This window comes from Aptenodytes patagonicus, chromosome 2, assembly GCF_965638725.1.
Source record: "Aptenodytes patagonicus chromosome 2, bAptPat1.pri.cur, whole genome shotgun sequence".
Taxonomy (NCBI): Eukaryota; Metazoa; Chordata; class Aves; order Sphenisciformes; family Spheniscidae; genus Aptenodytes; species Aptenodytes patagonicus.
This window is the reverse complement of record NC_134950.1, coordinates 9,041,292-9,054,297: the sequence shown is the minus strand read 5'-3', so window position 1 is coordinate 9,054,297 and position 13,006 is coordinate 9,041,292. Positions and strand designations below refer to the sequence as shown.

The window sequence follows — 13,006 nt, the reverse complement described above, 5'->3', positions numbered from 1 at the left end:
TCCTTGCATGCATGAAACTAGAACAGTGTATATCTAAACCATGATTCTGAAAAGACCTCCCTATAGTTAGATCCCTGTGCAACATTTCATTTATGCTCAGTAGTAGTTTTTCATTTGTATGGCTTTTATTTTGTTGTATTTTCAGATTTTTTTTTAATTTAAAAATCCTTTTTAAAAATGTTTTATGTTTTAAGTAAAGATGTCAAAGAAAGTTAACTTGGAAGAAAAAAATGCACCTACTTACAAGATTGTTTTTATAGGACATTGTGCCAGTTGACTTCTGAGCATGTTTGGTTCTAAAGAAAAACGGGGGGTGTTTTGGGGTTGTTTTTTTTTTTTGGATGATGCTTATGTGGAGTGAAATTGCTTCTTTACAATAAAAACCTTATTTTCTACATGGGAAAAACGTTTATAATTATTAGTGTGCTCTGTCATTCCTGACTATAGTTTATCTGTGTAGGTATGTTTGTAAACAAAAACCACAAATTACTAAAGTCAGCTCAAGCAGGCTTTAGAATGTTTATCACGGTTATCTGCCTGAGAAAATATATTCATTTCTCACAGCTGTCCCATGCTGCTTTGTTTTTGTTTCCTATTAGCTGTGAAATAAAAAAATGTGTGTCTTCAGAGTGCTGACTTAATTTAATATTCTAAGAATCACAAGAATTGCAGTTTAACTTGTCCAGAGGCAAAAATACTATATATATAATAATATACAAAATAGAATTGTGTGGCTTTCAAGTAACATCGGAGATACGTGTTCTTGCTAAGTTAATACAGTTGATATTCCTTGCGGTATATTTACACCTCTTTTGATTAATACTGGAATAATACAAATATAAAGAATACTCCAATTTTGGCAATTATTAGTAATGTATCTTTGTAAAAACTGAATTAAATTTTAATTCATCAATTTAATATCTAGGATTTAAAACAGTTTGGATAAGTTGTAGTTACTGATTTTGCTAGATGAAAATTTTAATTCTCAAACTAAATATTTGAATTGTTGACGCTCTCATCTGAAAAAGAGGATAGGAGAGGAAAAGAGACTCTTAACAGCTCAAGACAAGATTATACAGTCTTCAGAAAAATGTATTAGCCCTATGGAATAAAGTCAGTCAATAATTATCTATGTGATACTGTTTCAGGTGCATATCATAACCTAATGTTACTCACCTAGTCTAGATGTATATGTTAGCAGCCTACTCTTTCTAGAGTCTTTGCATAATCAAAGGAGAGGGGTGAAGCACCTCCAGAAGTCCATTAAGATCTGAATGACCATCTAGGCTTGTTTGATGTTAGATGGGGATCCTAAGGCAATTGTGTATCATACTTAGGAATTTCGGTACCTAAAATTAGGTGGAATTAAACTAGACATAGACACAAAGCTCTCTTGATCTCAGTCCACCTTCTCAAAGCCAGGAAGTTTATTTCTGTCCTTTCTTTAAAGGGAAATACTGAACTTCTTGCATTTTACAATCTTCTAGAAAGATACTACGTGTTTAGAAAATGCACATAATTTTAAAATAATTTATTTTCATATCTAGGTGCAATTCTTTATCAGTGAGATGAATATTTTCATTACTTTTAGTTTCCAAATATACTGTGTCTTTAAACAGCTAACCTTTACTGTGCTTATTTCATAGTAACTTCTGTGCTTTGCTAATAGCTCTGTATCCCTCTTCTAAGTAAAGCATATGTTTGAACAGCTATATATTTGATTCTAGAAGTGATAAGAAGACTACTAGCATTTTTATTATTTCTTAAGTGAATATGTTCTGCTTGAAAAACATGTTAAAAATGAGTTTTCTGTGTCCTTCTGAAGCTGAACTAGTACTTCCAGAGATAAAGCATCAGTCCTTAGATCATGAACATTAACTGTGTCGACTGATACAGACCTGTATCCTCTACAGATTAAGAATGCTGGGATGGTACTGAGTCATGTGTTACATACAAAACCTGCTTCTTAACCTGCCTTTCTGTATTTTCTTTTCTTTTGTTTTGTTAAAATAATAGCTTCGTTACAAAGATTTGGTTAAGGACAGTGTTACGAGGAAAGGAAAGTCACTTTTGAAGTTGAGGGTCTTTCATTAGATAACCTATGTTCTTCACTAGAGCTAGAGCCTCCATATGCACAGTAGTAAAAGAGCCCTACTCATCTTCTGAAACACCCCCTAGAAGAATTTTTTCTCAGTTTGTTCTTCAAGGAAGCTTGCTTAATGAGCAAATATGATGTCTTCACAAGGATAACCCTTGAAGCTCCTCAGTTACTTGGACGTTCTTGAGAATGTTTCAAGATCTACTTTTTATTTTTTCCTTTTCATAAATGCGCAATTTTTTTCCTAAATATTTCAATAGGAAATGAATGCCAGTGTCTGACACACAGTGCAGTATTCATCTGCAATTCTCTGTATCATCTTGCCCATCTGTACGCTTTTACATAAAATATAATAGTACTGTATTTATAAAGAAGCTACTGTTATGGTAGTAAATGAATGGTCTTCTTGATTAATCACGTATTTGTTTGTGTATGTATGTTTATACATGTATTTTATCCTTTTTTATTATTTTAATTCTCTATCCAAAATGATCTAACATCAAAGTTGGCTCTGCTTGGAGTAGGGAGTTGGACTAGAGGACCTTTAAATATCCTTTCTAACCTAAATTATTCTGTGATTTTAGTACTCATTTTCCTTTTTTGTCTTTTATAGCATGGCCAGCAGTTGTACAGACACATCTACTTAGGCTGTAAAGAAGAAGACAACGTCCAGAAAAACTTTGAACTGCTGTTTACATCTCTAGCTCTTACCACAATTGAACTAGCCAATGAAGAAGTGGTTATTGACCTCATTCGATTAGCTATTGCTTTGCAGGTATGAGTGCAGATCTGAATCAGTGTTGGGTTCATTGATTGATAATTTATATTGGTAGCTGGAGATGAGGATAATTTTTTTGTTTGCATATTGATCTTCAAATTGGAAATCACATCATTCAGTCCTAATTTGATCGACCCATTAAGGAAGTGCGCTTTGTACATACACTTATTAATAGGGAAACTTCAGCTAAGATTTGTTACAAACTTCTCCAACATGTTCTCCTCAGGAAATATGGCAGATGTGGAAATCTGTTGAAACATTCCATAGAATCACTGATATATTCGTTAGCAGATTGGCAAGGTATCCTTACAATCTTGCGTCAGTGTTCCGTATAAAATAGAATCATAGAATCATTGAGGTTGGAAAAGACCTCTAAGATCATCGAGTCCAACCATCGACCCAACACCACCACCCACTAAACCATGTCCCTAAGTGCCTCATCTACTCGTCTTTTAAATACCTCCAGGGATGGTGACTCCACCACTTCCCTGGGCAGCCTGTGCCAATGTTTAACCACTCTTTCAGTAAAGAAATTTTTCCTCATGTCCAATCTAAACCTCCTCTGGCGCAACTTGAGGCCATTTCCTCTTGTCCTATCGCTTGTTACTTGGGAGAAGAGACCGACACCCACCTCGCTACAGCCTCCTTTCAGGTAGTTGTAGAGAGCGATGAGGTCTCCCCTCAGCCTCCTCTTCTCCAGGCTGAACAGTCCCAGTTCCCTCAGCCGCTCCTCATAAGACTTGTTCTCCAGACCCCTCACCAGCCTCGTTGCCCTTCTCTGGACATGCTCCAGCACCTCAACATCCTTCTTGTAGTGAGGGGCCCAAAACTGAACACAGTATTCAAGGTGAAGCCTCACCAGTACTGAGTACAGGGGCACGATCACTTCCCTACTCCTTGCTGGCCACACTAGTTCTGATACAGGCCAGGATGCCATTGGCCTTCTTGGCTGCCTGGGCACACTGCTGGCTCACGTTCAGCCGGCTGTCGACCAGCACCCCCAGGTCCTTCTCTGCTGGGCAGCTTTCCAGCCACTCTTCCCCAAGCCTGTAGCGCTGCATGGGGTTGTTGTGGCCAAAGTGTAGGACCCGGCACTTGGCCTTGTTGAACCTCATACAATTGGCCTCGGCCCATCGATCCAGCCTGTCCAGGTCCCTCTGCAGAGCCTTCCTACCCTCGAGCTTATTACCCTCAAAATATTTGTCAAACCAGGCTATTTAAGGCTTTATTCCTTAACATTTCCTGTACAGAATCAAACATTATTTCATACTTGCATACAGTCCACAGTGAAACTGTATAACTTAGTAGGTTTATCTGTGTTGAAATTAAAGCATTCAAAAAAATAGTGCTAGCATGTGCCATGGAAAATTGATGAAATTGTCCTGTATTCCCTGTTCACATTCCCTAATGTGCACCTGCATTATGTAACCTTTGAAATGCAGAGTGCATCCTCAGTTTTAAAATATGTCACTGAACCAAATCCTTATTGATGAAAATGACATTAGGAGTATGAACATATAAATATGTAAATGCTAATAAGCATTAAATAATTCCCTTTATGGTACTGTATCTGTGATTCACAAGAGAGATTTTTATTATTAAACTACTGTTTCTAATTTTCCTGAAAAAAGTTATCATCAGCAGGTGGTCCTTACGGGACTCCTAAGGACAAGAGACCGCCAGTCATTAACCTGTACTCTCTTTCTGAGAAACAGAAGTTTGAGTGGAGTAGATTTATTTCTCTTCTTAGGGGTTGAATCCTTCAAGCTCTCTAACTTCAGATCAATATATACCTAATGCAAGAGTGAGCTAGAAGACTAGAACTTTAAGGTGAGAGGTTTTAAATGCCAGGTATTACTAGGTAGTCAGCTAGTGTTACTAATAATAGCTTTGGCTTCCATATATTCGGGACAACCTGTTAACTTTGGAGGGTGTAATGCTATCCTTTATATTTCAGGACATTGCCATCATCAATGAGGATAATCTGCCAATGTTTAATCGTTGTGGTGTCATGGCATTGGTTGCAGCGTATCTAAACTTTCTGAGTCAGATGATTGCAGTTCCTGCCTTTTGTCAGCATGTCAGCAAGGTAACACATAATTAAGTAATTTAAGTCATTTAGAACAGTACACATTCTACTGTAAAATGGGTAAGTAACTTCTGTCAAGTAATTGCTTGTGATGTTGATCTCCTGTATTTGTGTCCACCAACATTGCTCTTTGTCTTTGGGCTCCGATGGCATTACTTGCTGACTTTTAAAACTACACACAGAATATTCTTCTCTCAAGGTATAGCATTTTTATTTTGTTTACGGTACTGTATATAATGGGCTAAATCCCCATCTGGTATAAGACTTTACAGCCTCACTGGCTTTGGTAAAACAGTACTGACATGCACAACACTGTGAGAACCAGATTTTTAGTCTAAAGGGTGAGTGCCACAATCTCTTTCTCTGGTTAAAAAAAATTCTAAAGGCCTCATTTGTGCTGAGGTAGATATTAGTGAAGGATTGGTAATCTGCTACAGTAGAACCTCTTTAAGCAGTTCAGTCACTGGAGAAAATAGCTATGGAACTACTCCATTTGTACAATTTGTCTTGGTTTTTTTCAGGTCATTGAAACTAGAAGTCTGGAAGCATCTTATTTTCTACCAGAAACAATTTTCAAAGACAAATGCAAGTAAGTAGATATAGAATCTCAATTAATGAACAGTGAAGTACCTATTTTACTATTAAAAATCACAAATCATTGAAATATGTTGCATATGTGAAAAATAATTTAGAGGTTTAATAGTGTACAGGATAGGCAGAAGAAAACCAAGCATTAAAAGCATATATGCATACATGAAAAAATCTGTTTTTCAAACTTTTTTAATTGTAGTCAGAGGCACTTACATCTGCACGATATGATGCTTGGTGTAAGTGCTAACACAGCAAAATACATTATCACTGAATCACAGAATGGGTGAGGTTGGAAGGGACCTCTGGAGATCATTCGGTCCAGCCCCCCTGCTCAAGCTGGGTCACCTGGACCAGGCAGTCCAGGACCACATCCAGATGGCTTTGGAATATCTCAAAGGATGGAGACTCCACGACCTCCCTGGGCAACCTGTGCCCATGCTTGGTCACCTTCACAGTAAAAAAGTGTTTCCTGATGTTCCAACAGAATCTCCTTTGTTTCAGTTTGTGCCCATTGCTTCTGGTCCTGTCACTGGGCACCACTGAAAAGAGCCTGGCTCTGTTGTCTTTCCATCCTCCCTCCCTCAAGGTAGTTGTATACATTGATAAGATCCAGCTTCTTTCCTCCATGTTGAACCGTCCCAGCTCTCTCAGTCTTTCTTCATTGGAAAAATGCTCCAGTCCCTTAATCACCTTAGTGTCCCTTTGTTGGACTCTCTACAGTAAGTCCATGTCTCTCCTGTCCTGGGGAGCCCAGCACTTGACACAGTACTCCAGGTGTGGCCTTACCAGTGCTGAGTAGAGGGGAAGGATCACCTCCCTTGACCTGCTGGCAATACTCCTCCTAATGCAGCCCAGGATACCCTTAGCCTTCTTTGTCGCAAGGGCACGTCGCTAGCAAATAGCAAATACTATTACTCTCCAGTTTTTTCCATTTAACAGAGACCATATTCTCTCAAGATGTAGCAGAATAGGTGAGGAACATAATTTAGGTAACCAAGAAGTGTTAAGGTAATTTAAAATATTGCAGAGGTAGTCAATGGACTCATTTTGGAGTATATATTCATTCCTCAATAACTGAGCAAGTTTTATTTCTATCAAATCATTACCATTGACCCTTTTTGGTTGCTTGCAGACATTATAAAAGTATTTTACTTAATGAAGAAATCTCTGTTGGTAGATAATAATTTCAAATATGTATTTTGACAGTCTTCCAAAATCCTTAGAGAAGCATGAAAAAGATTTATTTTTCCTGACAAACAAGATTGCAGAATCATTAGGAGGCAGCGGATACAGTGTGGAAAGATTGTCAGTTCCATACGTACCCCAGGTAACAGGTAAGTGGTGATTAGTGGCGAAACTGCTAAGTACCAGTTATTGAGAATATTTGCTTAATGTGTTGTGTGCCAATGAAATGTAGTGTGACTACTTGCCAACAAAACTTAATTGTAGTATAATTTTGTTTTCTCAAGATGATTTCTTTTTTCTCATTAGCTACAGTATTATTGCTAACAAGTTTCAACTTTGTGTCCTTTTAAGATTTTTTTTTTTTCCCCTTAAATTCAGGAGGTTGGGCAGAAAGTTCTTGAACCCACTTCGATTCTTTTTAATGAAGTCTTTGCTTTTGAAAGAATACCTAAGATGATAGTAGTGATTACTGTTTTTCTGTATTCTCTTGAGTTAGCAGGTGAGGAAGGGTTATACAAGTTGGCATACATTATCCTTTTTTTCTAAACACTGGATGAAACATATTCCATCCTTTTGCCATATGGCCTTGTGCTGACTTGAGTTATTGGCCTTAGTCAAATTCTCAATGAACAGATGTTAATTTAATCAAGAATGTTATGTTTTCCTCCATTAGATACCTATGCTACCTTAGTGTCGGGTAACGCAATGAAAATAAAGTATGCCTGAGGAAGATTTGTGAGAGTTCGTGCTACCCAGGAGGCATGAATAGTGTGTGAATGACTAGCTAGTATGTGATGTTGTGTGGTTTTGGCTTTTAATATATTTTCAACAGCCAATTGAGCAACTTACTGAAAAAAATTTTTTGAAGAATTTGTTTTATTAACCATGTGTGTTTTGTGGCTGTTCGTAACCGGTTGCTATTGTAAGAGGCTATGGGACATCCCAGTCTGAAGCATGACCTTTTTGTGAAATAAAAGTACCTAGGAGGAAAATGTGATTCCTATGTTTTGCAGCTCATGCATAGAAAGAAACATAGTACTTATGGACAGTGAATGCCAGATCTGTCACACTTGCAGTACGATTCAGAGACATTGCTGCCTGCTCTTGAATAAGCTTTTTTGGATAGCTGCTATGGGAGGGAATGAGTTCTCCAGAACAGCAGATGTGGTTTTGTCCCAAGTGCTAGCAGGCAAACTAGTGAAATATTCTGACACAGCTGCAATGTCTGTGTTTTCTATTGCTGGTTGTCATCTTCTAAAAAGGAAAATGTTGCTATACTTGACAGATTATTTCTTCTGGCATCCAAAAAAACAGTTAACGTTATATTTTAGTATTGGCAGAAGAGGTAGGTAGCAAGTAAGGAAATGTTACATTTTCAAATTTTTCCTGTCTTTGAGTGAATGAGAACAGAATGAGAAAGCCTGGTTTGAAATTTATGTTAAGCTTCTTCTAGAAATTGAGACATATTTGTACCCAAATGACCTTGCTAGGGTGTTCTTGGATACTTTGGTAAAAATGCATTCCTACACAGGAAGATATGTAAGTTCTGACATCAAGGTTAAGTGAGTTTAGCTGCAAGTATGTGATTAACTGCCTCTCCAGGTGATGAGAAACGGACATATTTAATGCTAAATCTTAGTGTATGTGAATCAGATGGGTGGTTGTTGGGGTTTTTTGTAATCTTTTTGTAAAGAGCAGTAACCAAAACTGGTTCCATGTCTGTTGTTATACCTGATTGGTATCATTAATCTCTGATCCTGTGGGATATTGAGCTTCCAAGATTTTCATTTAAGTAAATCAGGACCAAAGTGAATATTTTGGAATTCTGAAACTTTTCATTTTCTACTTCAATGAAATGTTTCATTTCTATTATAATGCTAGAATATAGTGTTTCAAAATATATCATTAATTTTAGTAAAAGATGGATCCATTTTTTCTATATTCCTGTGAAAGTTATGGTTGAACCCAAAAAGCCAGTAAAGACTTGATCCTAATTATTTCTCATATTTCTGAATATCAATGATATAATGCTTAACAATGACTTATAGACATAAAATCATCATGCTGTCTTTGTTTCAGGTTTTGGTACTTCTTATCAGTTTGGAAAGACATTCATATTTGCAACTTTTTGTACCTTGTTCTGTTCCTTATTTGGGGGAGGGAGGAAGCTGATAATTTAAATGTAAATTTAATCATTTTTTGTCTATACATATGTAGGGTTTTTTTAATTTAGCTCTATTTCCATCAGGCAAAAAACCTCATAAATGCAGACACAAGTCAAAAGGTAAAAATAAGTTGTAGCTCAGCCTGCTTTCCTGCTAGCTGTGGTGTGTCTGTATAGGATGTGCACAGTCAAAAAAAATATGCTTTTAGAAGGCCTTTAGATTTTCAGGCCAGAAATTGTGTTGTACTTAGTGTACTTAGTGTTTCCTTCTGCTTTTTTTTTCTTTATCTCCTTGATATACCTCTAGCAATGTTAGCTGCTGCAAGGTTTGCCTTTGTGTTTACTCTTGATTTGGAACTCTACAATATGGTAGCTTCCTGTTTTCTTTTCCTGAGCAGGTAATCGGGCTGTAGGTATCATTTTTGTGATAGTACTAATTACCTCTTTGAATGACATTACAAGAACTTGGTAGAAAGTTGGAACAAGCTCTCAGCTGTTGACGGAATGATGATTCATCTTACTCACTGGCTTTTCAGGATAAAGGTCCGTTAGTGGGACATGTATACGTGCATATGTTCTGTGTGCATCCCAGCAGTAGCTGGGCTTAGACACTGTCTACCCATCAGCTGTCTCCTGGTTCCCAGCCTCCCGAGTCACTGGCACATGAGCATGTGAGTCCCCAAGGCCCGCAGCCCCATCCAGCTGCTGGTACAGATCCCCCTTGTGCACAGTAATGCACACGCGCATGCACACGTGGGTCTCAGTCAACTCCCCGGGCTCCATGCACTTTCTGACAGCTGGCCTCGGCCTCCTGGTCCCTCCAGGTGCATTCCCCTCAGAGACAGACTGACACACAGAGAGACAGACAGACATGGGCACTCCCAGATCCCAGGCCACTTGATCTACTCGCCTGCTGATCCAGCTTGATATTCCCTTGTTACCATGCGTCAGAGCTGTGTGCCCTCCCTCGCTGCAGACACACAGGCCCTCTGACCCGTAGTCTGACTTTAGTTGCTGCGCTCAGACCCCCATGCACACACCTGCACAAATAATAGTCCCTCACCCAGGAAAAGAGAAATGGGATTTAATCAAGAGATGGGACAGGCTGCATTGATGAGGCTCAGGGCATGGCCAGATGCACGTACTGCTCAGCAGCCGGTTTCCATGGTACTGATGCCTTTATCCCCTTATCCATCTGTTTTCCTTGCTTGCTCCTCCCCAAACCATCTCAGTCCTCCTTTTCCCCACCCTTGGTTCCTCCTCTATACATCCCATACTAAACCTTGTGCAATCCCAAGATGCTGTTCCCCCCCATCCCACAATGTGTCCCGTACCCCAGGCACTGACGCCGCCTTGATCAGTGAGGTGACCCAGAGAGCTGCTTCCATTGCCCCATGGGGTGGGTGCCACTCCTGGACCGTGGGGCCATGACTCCTGGGACAGCCCTGGTAGGGGTCGGGGCAATGGGTATTGGGGCTCCACCACTGCCCTCATGCCTCTGGGCTCCTTCATGTGCATGGAGACAAGCTTTATATCATATAACAGAAAAAAATTGCAATTTTCACAGTTTTTTACCCACTTAATGTGTTGAAATTAGAGAAGAATGGGCATTTTTATTAGGCAAGTATAGTGAGGCATCCATTATAAAAATGGATTCTATCCAAAGTAGTCCCAAAAATGTATCATCTTGTGTTTGCATGTCAATTACAGAGAGAGCAGCAAGATGGCAGCAAAGATGTAGTTTTGTCTTGTGTTTACTCTTGAGAGCTAAGGTGCTTTCCTCAGACTCTATGTATTGCGTCGTGTACCAGTGAGCCGTCAGGGATTAAAAATAAAGTAAATCCTTCAATATGCCGCTTCAAATGCTCAGGGACTCTGAGAACCTGGCAAAGATAGCTAGAATGCAGGTGTTTTTCACTAATCTTGTTCTTTCACTGCCTCTTGATCTTAAAATGGCATTTGATTTATATGACTTCTGAAAGTTATTTCTTGATTTTTTAAAAGCTGAGTATGTTCAGCTCTGCTGGAATGAATTCTGTTTGTTCAAGCTCAATATTTGCACTGCAAAAGCACTTTGCTAGAAGTGGATTAGACAAAGGTTGCAGAAGAAACAGCATAAATTACCTTGTGGTGGGGGAGTTTTACAGTCGTTCTCCTTATCCTTATCTTAGTATCAAGTGCCTGTAGGTGCTTCTAACTACGTGCAGTGCAAGTGATGAAATAATAATGGCCAGATCCAAATAGCTTGGATCTCAGCTAAAAACTGAAAAGTGATATGGCAATTCATGGTTTTGTAAATGGGATACACGAAAGTCAGGCCACTCAAGTCTGCATTTGTCAGAGGATCTTCGTGACACATTTGTAAATGCATTTTTACTGTTTTTTTTAATCATATGTTAATATATTAAATGTCAAAAATGAGAAAAGATTATTGGTATGTTTTCTCAGGAATGCAGTCATAAAAGGAAAATCCATCAACTGATGGATCATTTGATCATAATCTGCTTACGCATTAATGAAATTGTGCTCCTTTTAGTATCAGCGCAATTGGTCTTATTCTGACAACTTTTTAGGCCAGCTGGACTTGCTAAAATGTTTGTAGGAAGTTAGAAATGGAGAGAGTTTTTTTCACCAAGTGGATTTTTAGGCTCGCTAATATGGTACTTGTAGCAACAAGAATAAGGAAAGATTGTTGTTTATTTCCATCCAGAAATCTTTATTTCTTCTGTCAGTAAGTCGTCTTCCAAGAAGCCCTTTTCTGTTTCAGAATACCTTCAAATTAAGACCTTAATATTTCAATTTCACAACAAAAAAAATTAGTTCAGGCTTTTGTAAATTACTCTGCAGCAATATATCATCATGTGCTATGTTATTTATTATGCATTTGAACAAGATCACATCTCATTTTTTAAAATTCTGGGCTTTCAAGGGAAAGTTGGCAAGGTCTGGGATGAGAGGGGGAAGGAACAATAAAAACATTTTTTTCCTTCATATTTAATAATTTAAATCAGTAACTGATCATTTTTCATAACAATCCAAATGATAAAATAGATGATTTGGGGTTCAATAGACATATAGAAACAAATCTGCGTCTGATGTGTAGAAATTTGATTGATCATGTTTCAGCTGTTACACAAAAAGTGAGATAAGTTGTTTTTCTTCTAGATGAGGACAGACTGTCCAGGAGGAAGAGCATTGTGGACACGGTATCTATTCAGGTAGATATTCTGCCTGGCAACAACACAGACGATAAGGTATGAAAATAACGGGATATTTTAAAGCAGCACCTTCCGGGGGGGGTTGGGGGGAGGAGTGGGAATGCAAATGAAGTTTTCCCAGAAAGTCTGATATCTAGTTGTTCTAGTGGTGTTAAATGCTTTGGGGTTTTGATTTTTTTTTTAACTCCTAGATTTGTAGAAATGTGTTGTCAAGACACTGATATTGATCTTGCTGTATAAAAATGTCAAGTGTTCTGTCACTATAGTTTTTACAGATAGTACTGCAGAATATGGGGTAGCAATACATATATATGCCAAACAAGTAATATTTTATGAGTAAATATTCTAAAAAAATTTCTTTGCATTTTGAGGGATCAAATCAAATTCCTGCATCTGTATCCCTGCATCATTTGAAGTATCTGAGAGTCTTGTTCACCAACACGGGGCTGACAGATGCAAGAGTAGTGGGAGACCTGCTGTCTTTGAGAGGGGCAGATAAAGACTAGGCAGGCTACTTACACCACAGTGTTACAGTATCACTTTTCCCTTCCAGAAGAGTTAAGCGCACAGTGCTTTAAAGATACGGGAAGGATAAGGTAGCAACAAAAAGTTCATATGTAGGGTACAGAAGCTGATGCTAATTATCCCTTAGGAAGACTGCATTATAATTAAAATTATCCCACATCTTTTGACACTTCATTTGAAGTATTTCTTAAAATAAATTTCTATTTCTACTGAATCTTTTTCAAGGTTTTGCTGATTTTTATTAACCAGATTTCTGCTGGCTGTGGTGGAGATTAGCTGTTGAAATTGAGGTGTTTGTACCTGCAAATGAGTTCTACCTTTAGCATCTTCAAGCACAAACTGGCTAGGGATGTGAAAC

The 13,006-nt window shown here is 38.3% G+C and overlaps 1 protein-coding gene across 8 annotated transcripts in view; it reads left to right on the top strand.

The window, feature by feature from the left end:
• EFR3A (EFR3 homolog A) overlaps positions 1-13,006 on the top strand; it is an 88,945-nt gene that overhangs the window by 66,901 nt on the left and 9,038 nt on the right. For all 8 annotated transcript variants that reach the window (XM_076329087.1, XM_076329080.1, XM_076329086.1 and 5 more), the window contains 5 exons: positions 2,712-2,873; positions 4,834-4,965; positions 5,487-5,554; positions 6,763-6,890; positions 12,071-12,159. In XM_076329087.1, coding sequence (XP_076185202.1) covers positions 2,712-2,873; positions 4,834-4,965; positions 5,487-5,554; positions 6,763-6,890; positions 12,071-12,159 — 579 coding nt within the window. The remainder of the gene's footprint in view (positions 1-2,711; positions 2,874-4,833; positions 4,966-5,486; positions 5,555-6,762; positions 6,891-12,070; positions 12,160-13,006) is intronic.